This window comes from Papaver somniferum, chromosome 4 (genome assembly GCF_003573695.1).
Source record: "Papaver somniferum cultivar HN1 chromosome 4, ASM357369v1, whole genome shotgun sequence".
NCBI lineage: Eukaryota > Viridiplantae > Streptophyta > Magnoliopsida > Ranunculales > Papaveraceae > Papaver > Papaver somniferum.
The window spans coordinates 131,224,027-131,237,951 of record NC_039361.1 but is presented as its reverse complement, the minus strand read 5'-3'; the positions used below and the strand labels follow the sequence as shown (position 1 = coordinate 131,237,951).

At 37.7% G+C, this 13,925-nt stretch overlaps 3 protein-coding genes across 4 annotated transcripts; 1 reads left to right on the top strand and 2 right to left on the bottom strand.

The window, feature by feature from the left end:
• Positions 1 to 2,684: 2,684 nt before the first annotated feature.
• On the top strand, positions 2,685 to 7,434 carry LOC113276577 (cysteine-rich receptor-like protein kinase 2). 2 transcript variants are annotated; one of them, XM_026526197.1, is made up of 8 exons: positions 2,685 to 3,090; positions 4,451 to 5,247; positions 5,345 to 5,458; positions 5,601 to 5,743; positions 5,898 to 6,108; positions 6,219 to 6,453; positions 6,546 to 6,696; positions 6,794 to 7,434. In XM_026526197.1, exons 2-8 carry the CDS (start codon positions 4,488 to 4,490, stop codon positions 7,133 to 7,135), a joined length of 1,956 nt encoding a protein of 651 aa, XP_026381982.1. In that variant the 5' UTR covers positions 2,685 to 3,090; positions 4,451 to 4,487; the 3' UTR covers positions 7,136 to 7,434. The 2 variants fall into 2 exon arrangements, with proteins under 2 accessions (XP_026381982.1, XP_026381983.1); XM_026526198.1 differs by lacking the exon at positions 2,685 to 3,090 and adding an exon at positions 4,134 to 4,340.
• On the bottom strand, positions 7,027 to 10,066 carry LOC113276578 (pentatricopeptide repeat-containing protein At3g46790, chloroplastic-like). Its single transcript, XM_026526199.1, has one exon. The coding sequence runs from the start codon at positions 10,025 to 10,027 to the stop codon at positions 8,096 to 8,098; it is 1,932 nt and encodes a 643-aa protein (XP_026381984.1). The 5' UTR covers positions 10,028 to 10,066; the 3' UTR covers positions 7,027 to 8,095.
• A 47-nt stretch (positions 10,067 to 10,113) lies between these two features.
• Positions 10,114 to 13,480, bottom strand: LOC113276579 (protein trichome birefringence-like 2). The gene is made up of 5 exons (XM_026526201.1): positions 12,692 to 13,480; positions 11,604 to 11,796; positions 11,328 to 11,503; positions 10,975 to 11,133; positions 10,114 to 10,635 (listed from the first exon to the last, which is right to left on the bottom strand). Exons 1-5 carry the CDS (start codon positions 13,402 to 13,404, stop codon positions 10,314 to 10,316), a joined length of 1,563 nt encoding a protein of 520 aa, XP_026381986.1. The 5' UTR covers positions 13,405 to 13,480; the 3' UTR covers positions 10,114 to 10,313.
• Positions 13,481 to 13,925: the final 445 nt, after the last annotated feature.

Here is a 13,925-nt window from a genome sequence, read left to right as displayed (position 1 = left end):
AGATAGAGTAGATAGACTTTTGAGTGATAGATAAGTTCAAGTCTTCACATACCTTTTTATCGAGAAGTTCCACCGGTTCCTTGAGTAGTTCTTCTACTTGTATGATGAATCGCCATGAAGTCCTTGAGCTCAACTACACTTTATATCATAGTCCGAGACTTAACTATAATAGACTAGAAATCAAGACTTATAGTTTTGATCACTAACATTGACAAATATGCTTGAGATAGCAACGCATGCGAGTTCGACCGAGAAATGCTCTAACAGTACCCTTTATGCTTCACGGCTTTACCATCTATGCTTAGCCCGGTAATGAACTTCGCATTATTTGGAGTCATCGTGATTTCACCGAACGGAAGATGAAAAGTATTCGTTTCCCCGTAATATCTCTTGGAAAAGGAGGAACAAAGAGGTTTGTCATAACAAAGATCCAAATTCTCGACCGCAGGAAACAACCCTGTAGATTGGGTTAGATCGATTACTTCATCAACTTCTTTGATGGTTGATTCTATTGCTTGCAGCGGCCAGCTCTTCATCATAGTCCCTGATGTTCCTGGCTTCATACGACGAACGACATCCTTGTGATCATATAAAGAAAAACAAATCCGATGGACAATAATCAAAACACTACACGGATAATAAGTTTTATGTTACGTAACATAAGGTTTAGGTAGTTACTATGGTATGGAAGACCACCACGGCCTAACTCTCTTTGTACCCCCATAACACCTGTCCTCCATCACCGGGTAACCCTAAAATAAGATCATTAGGGCCGCGAGGAAACATCTTCTCCGGATCGGGAATGTGGTCCCCTTTCTTATTCTTTAGAATATCTTTCTTACCATCTGTGTTACCTTGTTCTTGAGCGTCTCCTCCTTGGACTTGTTGTTGAAATTCTCCTCCTTGGACTTGTTCTTGCACTTGTTCTTGAGCATCTCCTCCTTGGACTTGTTTTTGAACTTCTCCTACCTCTCCATCACCTTCATCCTCACTTACTTGTCCATCACCTTCGTCCTCACTTTCTTCTCCATCATCCTCATCCCCACTTTCTTCTCCATCACCTTCCTTGCCACCACTTTCTTCTTCATCACCTTCCTTGCCACCACTTTCTTCTTCATTAACTTCCTCCTCGCCACTTTCTTCTTTAACAACTTCTCTATCACCACCTTCTTCTTCAGTAGGTGTATCAGAATCAGATTCTTCTTGTGCTGGTTCCTTTGCTTGAGGTGGTGGGTCATTGATGTGGATCGCTTTGGCTTTACTCCCAGATCCCCTTCGGTTAAATTTTTACCACCCTCTCGACGAGGTCTCAAACTCTGAGGAGTATCAAAGTCATTTTTCTTCTTATATTTGTTTTTGTCTTGACTTTGTTGCTTGCCCTTGTTTGGCCTGTAAAATACTGAGATAAGCAACAAACAACAATGGAATTCAATGCACATTTTTGAATTCAAGGTATACAATCGGTTTACTCGATATACATATAAAGACCGATTCCTAACATAACACATAGACAATCGGATTATATAAGTGTTAATGTAATCCGATTCTAATAAGAAAAAGTTACATAAACATTGGGCATTCTTTCTTACAACAATCGGTTTACTCGATAGTGTTATAAAACCCGATTGTAACATTACACATCAACAATCGGTTTTTATATATGCAAATGAAATCCCATTATGGCTAAGTAGTGGCTACACAATCGGGTTGTGTGGACATATATGTAATCTGATTCTAGCGAAAAAAAGATACAAGAAAACGGTTATCCCTACGGTTACATAATCGGGCTATGTTGGTATTAACATTGACCGATTCTGGTTCAAATTTTTCGAACCAGAAAACACATGCTGCACAATCGGGGTATGAGGGCATGAACAACAACCGATTCCTAATACAATTGGTTCACATGTACACTAACATAAAGGGGTTCTGATAAACACGGATAAGTTTGAAATCAAAATTATCGATGTTTGAGTGATTGAATGTTACTAAAACCTAGTTTAGAGGATTCGGTTGATAGAAAAGTACCTGATTCGACCAATTTCCTCCTCTTGTGCGATCAAAGATGGTTCAACTTCCTCAACCGTTTTCTTCGTTTTATTTCGAATTGCTTCAACAATTTCGGGATTATCCACACTAGGAAATTTCCTGTTAGTAGGATGCTTCACTCTTGCTTGTTTCGGCGACATTTTATAGAAGAAGAAAACGATTAATCGTATTTGGATCGTTGATAATCGACGACGTTTTTATTTCGAAAAAATGAAAAAAAGAGGGAGAAGAAGAGAAGAAGAATCAGTTTATAAATTAGGAATTGAAACTGATTTTTAGTTTTACATTTTATTATTAAGAGTTAATGGGATAGATTTGTATTATTAATATTTTTTAGAAGATAAATTGGTAATTTTAGCAAATTTAGACACCCTATCCTTCTCCATTGGATGGATGTAGAAATCTATAGGCTCAATTAATCCCTATAAGTCCCATTTAGCCAGGATAGAAAAGCTCCAAAATATTCGTTCGCCTGGAGCATCCTAAACGTGTGAAAGGCTCAGAGCCTGGTTTCTAGAGTTGAGTTGGACCACTTAACATCTGCATTGGCCCATTCGAGAAGAGCTGCGTCGAATGTCTTGAGGATAAATAAGACCACAGCTCCTTAGTCATAGAACAAGACGACACATGTTGGCAGCCGTCAAACACAGCGCCGTCAGCTCAATTCTTGAATTTGTATTTTTCTTTTGAATATACAAATTTTTCTGGTTACGAAGACAAAACAAGACAGGAAACATAATGGAAGCTACTTTTCTTTTAGTTTAATTTTCTATTGCTGTGAGTCAAGCAAATCCAACTTTGATTTTAGCATTTAACTTTGATAAATATCACTGCTCAGTGCTCCTTATATCTCTCTCTAAGCTCTCTTTCACCATCTCGATCGACACTATAAGATTCCATCGCTATCGCACAAGTCAGATTCAGTGGATAAAGGATAAAAGATTTTCATGACTACTCCAATCTATCACACATATATAGTTCAGGTTCCAGAACAACAGCAGAAAATGAAGATCGCTATTTGTTCAATTCAAGCATAATTAGGTAAGAGTTCATTACCTACCATTCTCAATTACTCCAACTTCATTTTTCGATTTTTTTTTTTGATTATTTAAATTTCCTGTTTCGATAAATTATTCTCAATTAAAATAGCTGATTGGTTAAAGATTAAGATCATCAGTTCATTGAATAGAAATCCGATCACAAAATTTATCAAATTTGAAGATGCTATAGTATTAGCACTAGTAGGAATCAGCAGAGTACAACTCTTGTTTATTCTCATTGGCAATAGAGCCAATGATATTGTACGACAGAATGTTTTCTGAAGTCTGAACCAATCTTACATCTTATTCGGACATGTCATCGAACATTTATCTTATGGATTTAGCGTCATTCCCCACGTTCGAGTATGGTCCCACAGTATAAGAACGGGTTGATTGTCGGTCTCAGGTCAAGTTCGACCCGCATTTGAATATGATATGATCCAACTTTCGCGTGTTTTCGTCGTGTGACTCATGATAATTCTGTCCTGACCAAAATTCTGGAAATTATTCAACTTGATCATGTGATTAGTGGAAAAAGTTACATACATGTCGGGAACAACAATAATTTTAGAGTACTTTGTGGTTTGTACAACAATTATTAATTAGTATTATTAACCTCTCTACCAAACTTATAGATGTGGTTTTGAATGTTTAATGTACTTGTAATATACTCCCTCCGTTCTTTTTTCATAGACTGGTTTTTATAAATAAATATTTTAAAAAAATAGACTGGTTTTTTAATTGGGAAAGTCAAATATTACTTAAATTTTTTGGGACTATTTTTCTCTTAACTTCTTTTGATGACGTGTCATGTGGACCATTTTACTTTACTTCTTTTGCTGACAAGTGTCATAGAGACCATTTCACTTCACTTCTTTTATTGACAAGTGTCATGAAGACCACTTTCAATGATTAATTCTCTTAATTTCCTTAAATTTCTCTAAAAACAAAATCAGCCTATTAAAAAACAACGTAGGGAGTATTATTAAGTAAAGTTAGATGCCTAATTTTATATATTAGAGATATAAAAATGTTGTGGTTAGCATTTGCACCAGTAGGACTGCGCTCTGCAGGGTGATACCAGTTGTAGTATGAAATTCTGACAGTTTATCTGCAATTTTTATTTCATGAGATTAACTTACTAATGTGAACCGGCGGCTGACTACGGATAGCCAGAAAGGAAGCAAAGAAGTCAAATTTAATTCCTTTTCTTGCTTTCATTTAGAGTTGTTGTGCAAGCATTCTAGAAGGGTTGAATTTTGCTGCCTCTCTAAATCTTTCTTTTCTTTCTCTTTTTTCTTTTCTTTTGGTTCTTCCTTTACAATTTTTACAAATCTCTTTAAATTTCATTACTAAAACAGATTTGAGAACTAGGAATACATATCAGTATCATCACCGATGGAGTCATCTTCGAGTATCTGTTTGCTGATACTTCTGGTCTTAGCTCTACTACAAATCGATACAACAATAGGTGCACCAAGAGCTCAACTAATTGAGATGCCTTGTGGGAAAGACAGAGAAGCAAACACAAGTATTTTTACCGTCAACTTCGTCACCACCATGGAAGCCATCAGTGATCAGATGAGAACTACTGGTTATGGAGAAGCAGTTACGGGTGAAGAGCCTAATGCAAATTTTGGCCTTTCCCAATGCTATGGAGACCTCACCTTAGTTGATTGTGCACTTTGCTATGCTCAGATGCGTAGTTTGCTTCCACAATGTTATCCCTACAACGGTGGGAGTATCTACCTTGATGGTTGTTTCATGCGAGTTGCAAATTACAGCTTCTATGACGAATATAAAAGTCCTCGAGACAAGGCAATATGTAACTCGAATGGAACACGAAAAAGCACAAAGTTTCAGGAATCGGCACGTAGAGCTGTTACAGATGCAGCTGCAAGGGCACCAGGAAATGGGGGATATGCAAAATCTCAAGTGCTGGTGCCGGGAAAGGGAAATGAATCGGCCTATGTTCTTGCAAATTGCTGGAAAAAACTGAGTCAGAGTTCTTGCAGAGCATGTTTAGACACTGCTGTATCTTCCATTATTGGATGTTTACCATTGTCGGAGGGGCGGGCATTAAACACTGGTTGCTTCATGAGGTATTCTGACACAAGTTTCCTTAATGAAGAACCACAGAGCCCTGGAATGTCAAAAGGTAGGAATTTGCTAATGAAGTATTGTATTAGAAACAAAAATTCATAAGTTACCCGCCAAAATTGATCTGATTATGTATTTGACTTATGGTTTTGCAGGGAAAATTATTGTGATTGTAGTTGTCGTTCTGAGTGCTGCGATTCTTTTAGCAATTGGGGCAGCTATTGGAATTTATGCTAGGAAGCAGAAAATTATTGAAAAGAAAAGAAAAGGTACAAGGCTTTTCTAACCTGACAATCTCCCAAATAATTAACAATAACGTTGTTAAATAGGTAGCTGTAGTTCAATGTTTCAATGCAACAAAAATATACTATGAAACGCTTACTGATAGCGCAACTGTATACACCTTTTTAGGCTCAACTGATGATGCCGTGAAGATGGCGAAGCTCCTTCACGACAGTAGCTTGAACTTTAAGTTCTCTGTCCTGCAGAAGGCCACAGGATCTTTTGATGAAGCAAACAGGCTTGGCCAAGGAGGGTTCGGAACAGTTTACAAGGTAGGTTCCTAGAAATGTTTAATTAAGATTAAATCTTTTGGTTTCCTAAGTTCTCAAGAATGTCAAACATAATGCCAGAAAGAAGAGCTTTTTATGTGGAACAGGTTAACATTTTCAAATTGTTAACCAAGTTATTACTCCCAACCAATTGTAGGGAGTGTTGGCTGATGGAAGAGAAATTGCCGTGAAGAGACTTTTCGTTAATAACAAGCACAGAGCTGCAGATTTCTATAATGAAGTTAACATAATTAGCAGTGTGGACCACAAGAATCTGGTTAGGTTGTTGGGTTGTAGTTGTTCCGGCCCCGAAAGCCTTCTTGTCTATGAATATCTCCCAAACAAGAGTCTTGATCATTTCCTCTTCGGTAATAATCCTTCTTCCTTGTTTTACTGATTTATAATTGCTACTACGAGAATTCTTGACAAAGTTACCAAATTACTAATGAAAGTTCCGTTCACCTGGCTAACAAGACAGATAACAATAAAGCTCAAGCACTGCTGTGGGAGAAGCGATTAGAGATAGTTATTGGGACAGCAGAAGGTTTGGTTTACCTTCACGAAAACACCAGCAATAGAATCATTCACAGAGATATAAAAGCCAGCAACATTTTGTTGGATTCAAAACTCCGAGCTAAAATTGCAGATTTTGGGTTAGCTAGGTCTTTCGAAGAAGATAAAACTCACATCAGCACCGCTATTGCAGGAACCTTGTACGTATAGAGAGACATATATAGATAATGGGTGTATATCAGTATATATATATGCGGAAGTTTTATGTTCTAACTCCTATTTGAATACACAGAGGATATATGGCGCCCGAGTACCTAGCACATGGGCAATTAACAGAAAAAGCAGATGTGTATAGTTTCGGGGTTCTGTTGCTAGAAATTGTTACCGGAAGACAGAACAATAGGAGCAAACATGTGGACTTCTCAGACAGTCTTATCACAGCAGTAAATTTCTACATTTCCTTCACAAAGACTTGTTTCATTCTCTTCAAAAGCATTTATTGTTTCATAATTTAATTTCTGTTAATGTTGTGTGAGGTAGGGGTGGAAAAATTTCCAAATGGGTACAGCAGAAACACTCTTCGACCCGAATTTGATGTTCCATCACTACAACGATGAAAGTGACTTGAAAAAGGGTGCATTGAGGGTTATTCATGTGGCACTTCTTTGTACACAAGAGATACCTTCGTTAAGACCATTTATGTCGAAAGTCCTAGAGATGCTTTTGAACAAGGAATATAACCTCCCTGCACCAACGAATCCCCCCTTTATTGATGAGAACACCATGGAGCTCAATGATAATTCCAGCGCATCTAATCCGTTCCACGCCATTTCTTGCCCTTCAGTTGCTAGTGTGTCTCACAGTTCTTTCTACCCAAGGTAACTTCAAAAGGCTAAGTACAAACGTACCGGAAAAGTTTTGGCTAGCTAAATATGTTGTTGAAAGGAGTTAGATACATATTATGGCACAGTTTTGACATTTCAGAAGACATTATGGGAAATTGGTTACATATTAGAGTTGTTATGCGATGGAAGGCATAATATGTATGACGGTCCTATAAATCTTATTGATAAAGGAAGAAGCTAGATACATGTCACTAATTCATTTCATCATTCCCTTTATATTGAGATAAAAAGTTTATTGTTTGACTGGAATGTAAGAAGGGATGATTCTGTTTCGTATTTGAGCTACTGCTATGACCACCTTTTGGTGAATCCATATAATTCGACAGGGAACAAGGTCACTAATACAGCCCCCTAGAATCAAAATTGGGTATGTTAAGAACATCGATTTATAAAGGGGGATAAGACCATCATCTTTCTTGCTAATTTTGCCATGTTATCATCAAGACATGCTCATAAGAAATGCAAGGCACACCCAAATTGTATATATCCATTGTGTTTTTAACAAATACGCAGCAAATTATAAAACTGTGAAAAAATGTATGATGGACTTGTGCATAAAGTGATCTGCCATAGTTTGTAAACAACTTTTAGTCATCTTTCACTACCTATTCCATTTAGTCCACTGACAGAAACTATGCAACAATTTATTTGATTAATATTCATGTGGCACTTCTGTGTACACAATTTCTTTCTCTTTTTTGTTCTAATTGTTTGCAATAATAATCTTTCGCTGTAAATAACCTTATTCACAGACCTCGAGTTTAGTTGGGTAGCTAAAGGAAATTGGTTGGGTTCATATGCTTAGTAGGGTACATGCATATATAATGTGAAGCAGAATTAGATTTGGAACAAGAAAAAGAAAATATATACCTGCATTATCCAGACTAGCTTTGTCCATTCATTCCGAGAAACATGCCTTTAAGGTTCTCTATCTGTTTCACCAGTAATCACCACAAGAACAATTACCATTTTCAAAATGATGGTAACGATTTACATCTCTAACTATGATTTCCCGTTTGGAGATTTTGGAGATGAATTTGATAACTACATGACAATCATCACATACTCTCAGATTCTTGGTCACTAGTAGCCTAGTCCCTGAGGGTGTACTAATAATTCCAAATGCAATTGCAAGCCTCTCGCTATGACCATAAACCATGTTCATCTTCTCATCATCATCCACGTCATGGTAAACTGGAGTAGTGTCAGGTACATAACCAATTTCTTTCATTAAGCGACCCAACCTCTTCAATTCCGCATAAATTTCATCTGATTGAGGATGAGAAACATCTCCGACGAGAAATCCATGGGTTTTATTCTTCACATCAATCCAACTACAAGCAATGCTCTTCCTAAGTCCTTTTTTCTTCATCAACATCCTCAGTTTAGCAACTCCGTCCCATTTACCAGCTTGGGCATATATATTCGATAGAATGACATAATTTCCTGCATCATCAGGTTGCAATGCAATTAGTTTCGCTAATGCTTGTTCACCCAACTCCACGTTTCCATGGAGTTTGCATGAATTTAACAAAGAACCCCAGACGCCAGAATCTGCTCTAACTTGCATTCCCATGATTAGATCATAGGCTTCAACCAACCGACCAGAATGGCCAAGAAGATCAACCATACAAGTATAGTGCTGAACTGTTGGTTTGATCAAGTAATCTTCCAACATAGACTCGAAAAACTTCCACCCTTGATCCATGAAACCTCCGCGGCTACAAGCCGAAAGAACGCCCACGAATGTTATGTGATCAGGTGGAAATCCCTCTTTCTGCATATCTGCAAACAGCGCCAGTGCTTCCTTAGCATGGCCATGCATTGCATATCCAGTAATAATTGCATTCCAAGAAACAACTCTTTTCTCTTTAAGTTGCTGGAACAATCTTCCAGCAACCTTTAAGGAACCACTTTTCGCATACATATCAACTAAAGTAGTAATCACTTTATCTTGGGTCTCAAATCCTCGCCTCCAACTAAATCCATGAATTTCCTTTCCTTGTAGAAGGGCTGCAATATCAGCTGAAGCTGAGATCACAGCGACAAGTGTGGCAACAGTTACAGTCGACTGAAAGTCCTTGGTCAAAGCCATCTCACGACACAAAGAAAGTGCTTCCTCTGGACACCCATTTTGTGAATAAGCAGCCAGCATCGAATTCCAAGTGACTACATCTCTTGCAGGAATTCTATCGAAAACCGGACGTGCCTTATCAACACATCCGCATTTGGCATACATATCGACAAGAGCCGCACCGATGAAAACATCAGATTCCCACCCTGCCTGAATCACATCTTCATGAATGACTTCACCATCTTTCAGTGCAGAGAGTGAAGAACAAGCTTTAAGAACAAAAGGGTAAGTGAAATTATCAGGTTTGATACCATGATCAAGCAATTGATAATACAGCGAGATAGCGAGCTCGTGAGGTCCGAACCAAGCGTACCCACGAATAAGAACATTCCAAAGAAAGATATTTCGTTTAGGTAATTTATCAAATATCAATTGGGCATCGGATAAGTAGTTACAAGCAGAGTATAAACAAACTAATTTGGTTGCTATTTTGACATCATGTAGACCTAAACCAGTAAGAATAATGTGACCATGTATTTGTTTTCCTGGTTCAATCAATTTCTTGTTAACACAAGTTTGAAGAAGAGACAAGTAATGGTGGTGGGTATAAGTTGACGATGATAATTGCAGTGAGGGTTCTTGAGGACAAAAGTTGAGTTTTTTAGTGTTTAAATTTGTTGTAAAAGATGGGATTTTGAGGAACTGATTGCAAGAAGAAGAAGACGGGAAAGATAGAATGAATTCGTTGAGGAGGGAGTTTCTGTTTCTCTTTACAATTGAATTCAAATGAAGCATTGAATACTCGGGACTCAGAGAGAGAGGGAGACAGTTTCACTTAGCTCTCTACTACACTAGAGAGGCATTGGCAGCAGAAGCAGAAATAACCAGAAAAAGCCTGACATTAGAGATGTATATATAAGACATTTACAGGTAGACAGATATTGACAGCAACGAAGATGAGATATCAAGATTCAAGAGCACTGCCGTGACTTCTACACCTAATGTACAACTTTCAATGCCAAAGAATGAAATAATGGCGTGCAAGTATAACCAACACATTCTTAACTTCTTTACTTGACGTTTAAGTGCCTATTTTTAGGAGTGAAGCATACAACAATTCATTCCATGTGTCAGGAACTCCAGGTAAGCACCAGTGGCTGCAGTCCTGCACAGCTGCAGCTCGTTCTTGATCAGTCTTATAGTTTTTTCCGTATACTGAAGGGTGACCATCCTTTCTGTAGTCTGTAAGCCTACTTATGTTCATATATGTTACAGGAGTTTTCATTTGTTGCAGCACACTTTCTTCAATTTCCATCTTCTTAACGTACTGAGCTAAATTTGATGCATTGAAGGTTGGCTTAGTTTCTTTATGGCAATGACCGCCTGAGTTCCATTGTCCACCCCTGCAACCATATCAGATTCTTAAGAGAGAGATATACAAATTTTTTTCCTAGCACATTAGCAACTTTTCTCTGATTGCCCATATGAACTTGAAATGCCATTCTTCAAAATGAAGCTTAGTATGAAAAGATGTTATGCAGTGACTTTGAGTTAAGAGGTAGAGATGCAGTACAGAAATGTTGTGCTTCATCTCAAAACTAGAACTAAGATTCAAAAAAGCTCAGTTATGAGTCACAAGAATACAGAATGAACTGAGATGCCACTCTTTAGAAAGCATGAAAAGAAATTTGGAAGAGAACAAAGTGAAATTCAAAATATCAGTTCATAGAAATCTTTCTTACTTGAAATGGGCAACTGAATACCCTCTGAAGATGACCTGAGTTCTGTTAGTATCAATGTTGTCGTCAATCCATTTGCCCCAAGTACTGAGAGCTTTCTCGAATGCTTCCAGTACCTCTAATTTTTGGTACACATGTGGTCCTTCTTGGTAGTAGTTCTCTCTGTGTTAACAACAGAAATCACAAAAGTTAGAAGTAAGATATGGGATGAGAGAACAATTAGAGAAATTTGTTTTACGTGCTGAGCTTGGTTTCAAATAGGATAGTTTTCTGGTTTGACACTGATGTAAATCGTCGACGATGCAGTGTACGAGAAGAAAGAGACGAGTATTTCTCATTACAGCTCATATTCTCACCCTTTAGATGTTTTCTCATGATTCCACCAGTGGCCTGTATTAAAGACTATCACATCAGCTTCACGAAATTTTGATGTCGTTAGATCCATCACATCTAATCTCAACTTTGGATGTTTTGTATATGTTTCTTTAACCAGAAAGGGAGCACTCACATACTGCACAGAACAGTTGTAGTCCTGCACTACATCCAGAACATAGAAAAAGGAGTTTATTGATATAGATTACTGAAAAGAAAGAGAAAATCACAATTCAGAAAGTAAAGCTCTAGAAACTTGCCTCAAATCTAAAATCGTATAATTCATGTCCTCTGTAGCTGGTTCTTCCCAATATCTCGTGAACTCTGCTCTTATTTGTGATACCATGCCGAAGTATGCACACCAATGACTCCCACATATTCCGGTTTAGTGAATCCCCAACAAAAGTGATCCTCTTTCCACGCAACCTCTCCAAAAAATCAGTAACATTCAATCTGTTGCATTCATGTCATAACGTAAGAAGAAAAACATCGTAGGAGAACAAAATAGATCACAGTATATATCAGCAACAAATATCACACTGAAAAAACATCAAAAAGCTGCACAAGCACAACCCTTTCCGCAACCTTTTCAAACTACACATAAACAAGTTAGCAACTTAGCAATGCTTTAGAGAGATGTGTTTGCTAAAGCAACTCCATCGATATCAGCATTCAGATCAAGCAACCTACTCCCATAGATCTTCGGAGCTCATGGGATAGTGTAAAATTCATTCAGTTCTCCAAGCTAAGCTTGAGATCTGCATTGTGCATTTATCGAGGCAAACTTGCCAAATACTTGTGGCTCTGTTTCACCATTCATGAACGCAAGAGAAACTACCATCTGTAAAAATGAAGATAACATTTTGTCTCTGGTGACAATTTCCTGTTCGGCGAACTAGAAGCTAGTCCAGGAAGGTGTTCCTGTAATGCAAAAGGAGGAATATGGACACTGGTCTGCTGATGTCCACAAGGAGAAACGATTTTTTCTGTCAAAAACCCAGGGGAAAGAATTCATAAAATCCACACCATCCGCGAAAATCTAGGCCAAACATAGAATGGACTCATTGACTAAGATTTCCAGTACTTTCTAAAAAAGAAATCCGGCGAATTTCAATTTACTGTGGTCATAATAAAACCAGGAGGTAAAGGAATCAGCAATTAAATGGCATAGCGCCTCTCAACTGGTTAGCAGGCAGATGTCAAACTCTGCATCAGCCCCCAGTTGTAATGGTACAGGTCGTTCTGAAACTTACCTATAGTCTAATTTCACTAAGCACTCCTCTAGAACTAATCACGAAGAAAGTTAAACAAAATTAGATTCAAATTAAGAAAAGCTAGATGATCTTACCTGGGTATATCGCATTCATCTGGTTGCCATCTCCATTTCAAATAATCATCGTTACGTCTTCCATTTATATGACAATTAAAAGATCTCTCAATGTATGGACATGAACCAACTGGATAATATGGTACCTTTTCATCTCTTACCCACTTCCCATTATATATATCACATTTCTTCTTACCTTCATCATTAATAGAAGAAGAACTAGTACTATTGTCATCTCCTTCATTAACTAAACTCTCATTTGTCTTCTGCTCAGTAAAATTCCCTTCATGTGTTCTTTGTTCTTCTCCAATAGAACTCAAAAAGGTTGCATTTTTCGAACCCTCGGAAACGTTCCCTTCATGGGAATTGTCTCCTCTTCCTCCCGTAGAACTCAAAAAGCTGGAATTCTTCGATCCCTCTGAAACATTCCCTTGAATCCGATCATGGGCTTTACCCAGTTTCCCCAAATCAAAATCAGAAAAATTTCTATTGTTTGATGAATTAGAAGAAGTACTCGAAAACAATAAAGAAGAAGAATTACCCCTATTAAGATTATTGCTAGTGCGAAACCCCTGAAACATGGGTTGGAATAAAGATGATGGGCAGTACAAAAATATCAAACTTAGAATAAGTATTGAAGATCCTGCTCCTATACTAAACCTTGAAAATACCTTCGTTTTCAATGAAAACCAGTGAGAGAATTGCTCCGGAAATGGAAGTTTCATAAACTCCATTGTACTAAACGAAATTTGTGTGACAAACCCACTCCAATAGACGATATTTCAGATTGAAACTGTTAAGCCAAGTCCTGAAGACTCTGCTAGAAAGACTGCACACCAAGTCTCTTGACCTAGTTTTATGTCAGATTCTAAAGCCTACATTAGTGGCATGCTCAGTCTTTGATTTGTTTACCTAATCTGTAACAGATTATCTTTGAAAGTGATTAATATAAATTGAACCACTCTCTGCACATAGCAGGTGTGGAAGCATTCACCAAAATCCATATTCTAACTTGATATCAGCCTGATCCAAGCCATCTTCCGCTCAATACCACAACAACAAAAAAAAAATTCATGGCAGACACCACAAATACCCTAAGACAGGTGCAGATTCATCACCTTGTCACATTAAAACACACAGAAACAAATCATATCCTCTGGAAGGCTCAGTTCAAACCAATCTTAAAAGGCTATGATCTCAGTGGATTTGTAGATGGAACAAAACAAGTTCCTTCAAAGACATTACCTGAAAGTGA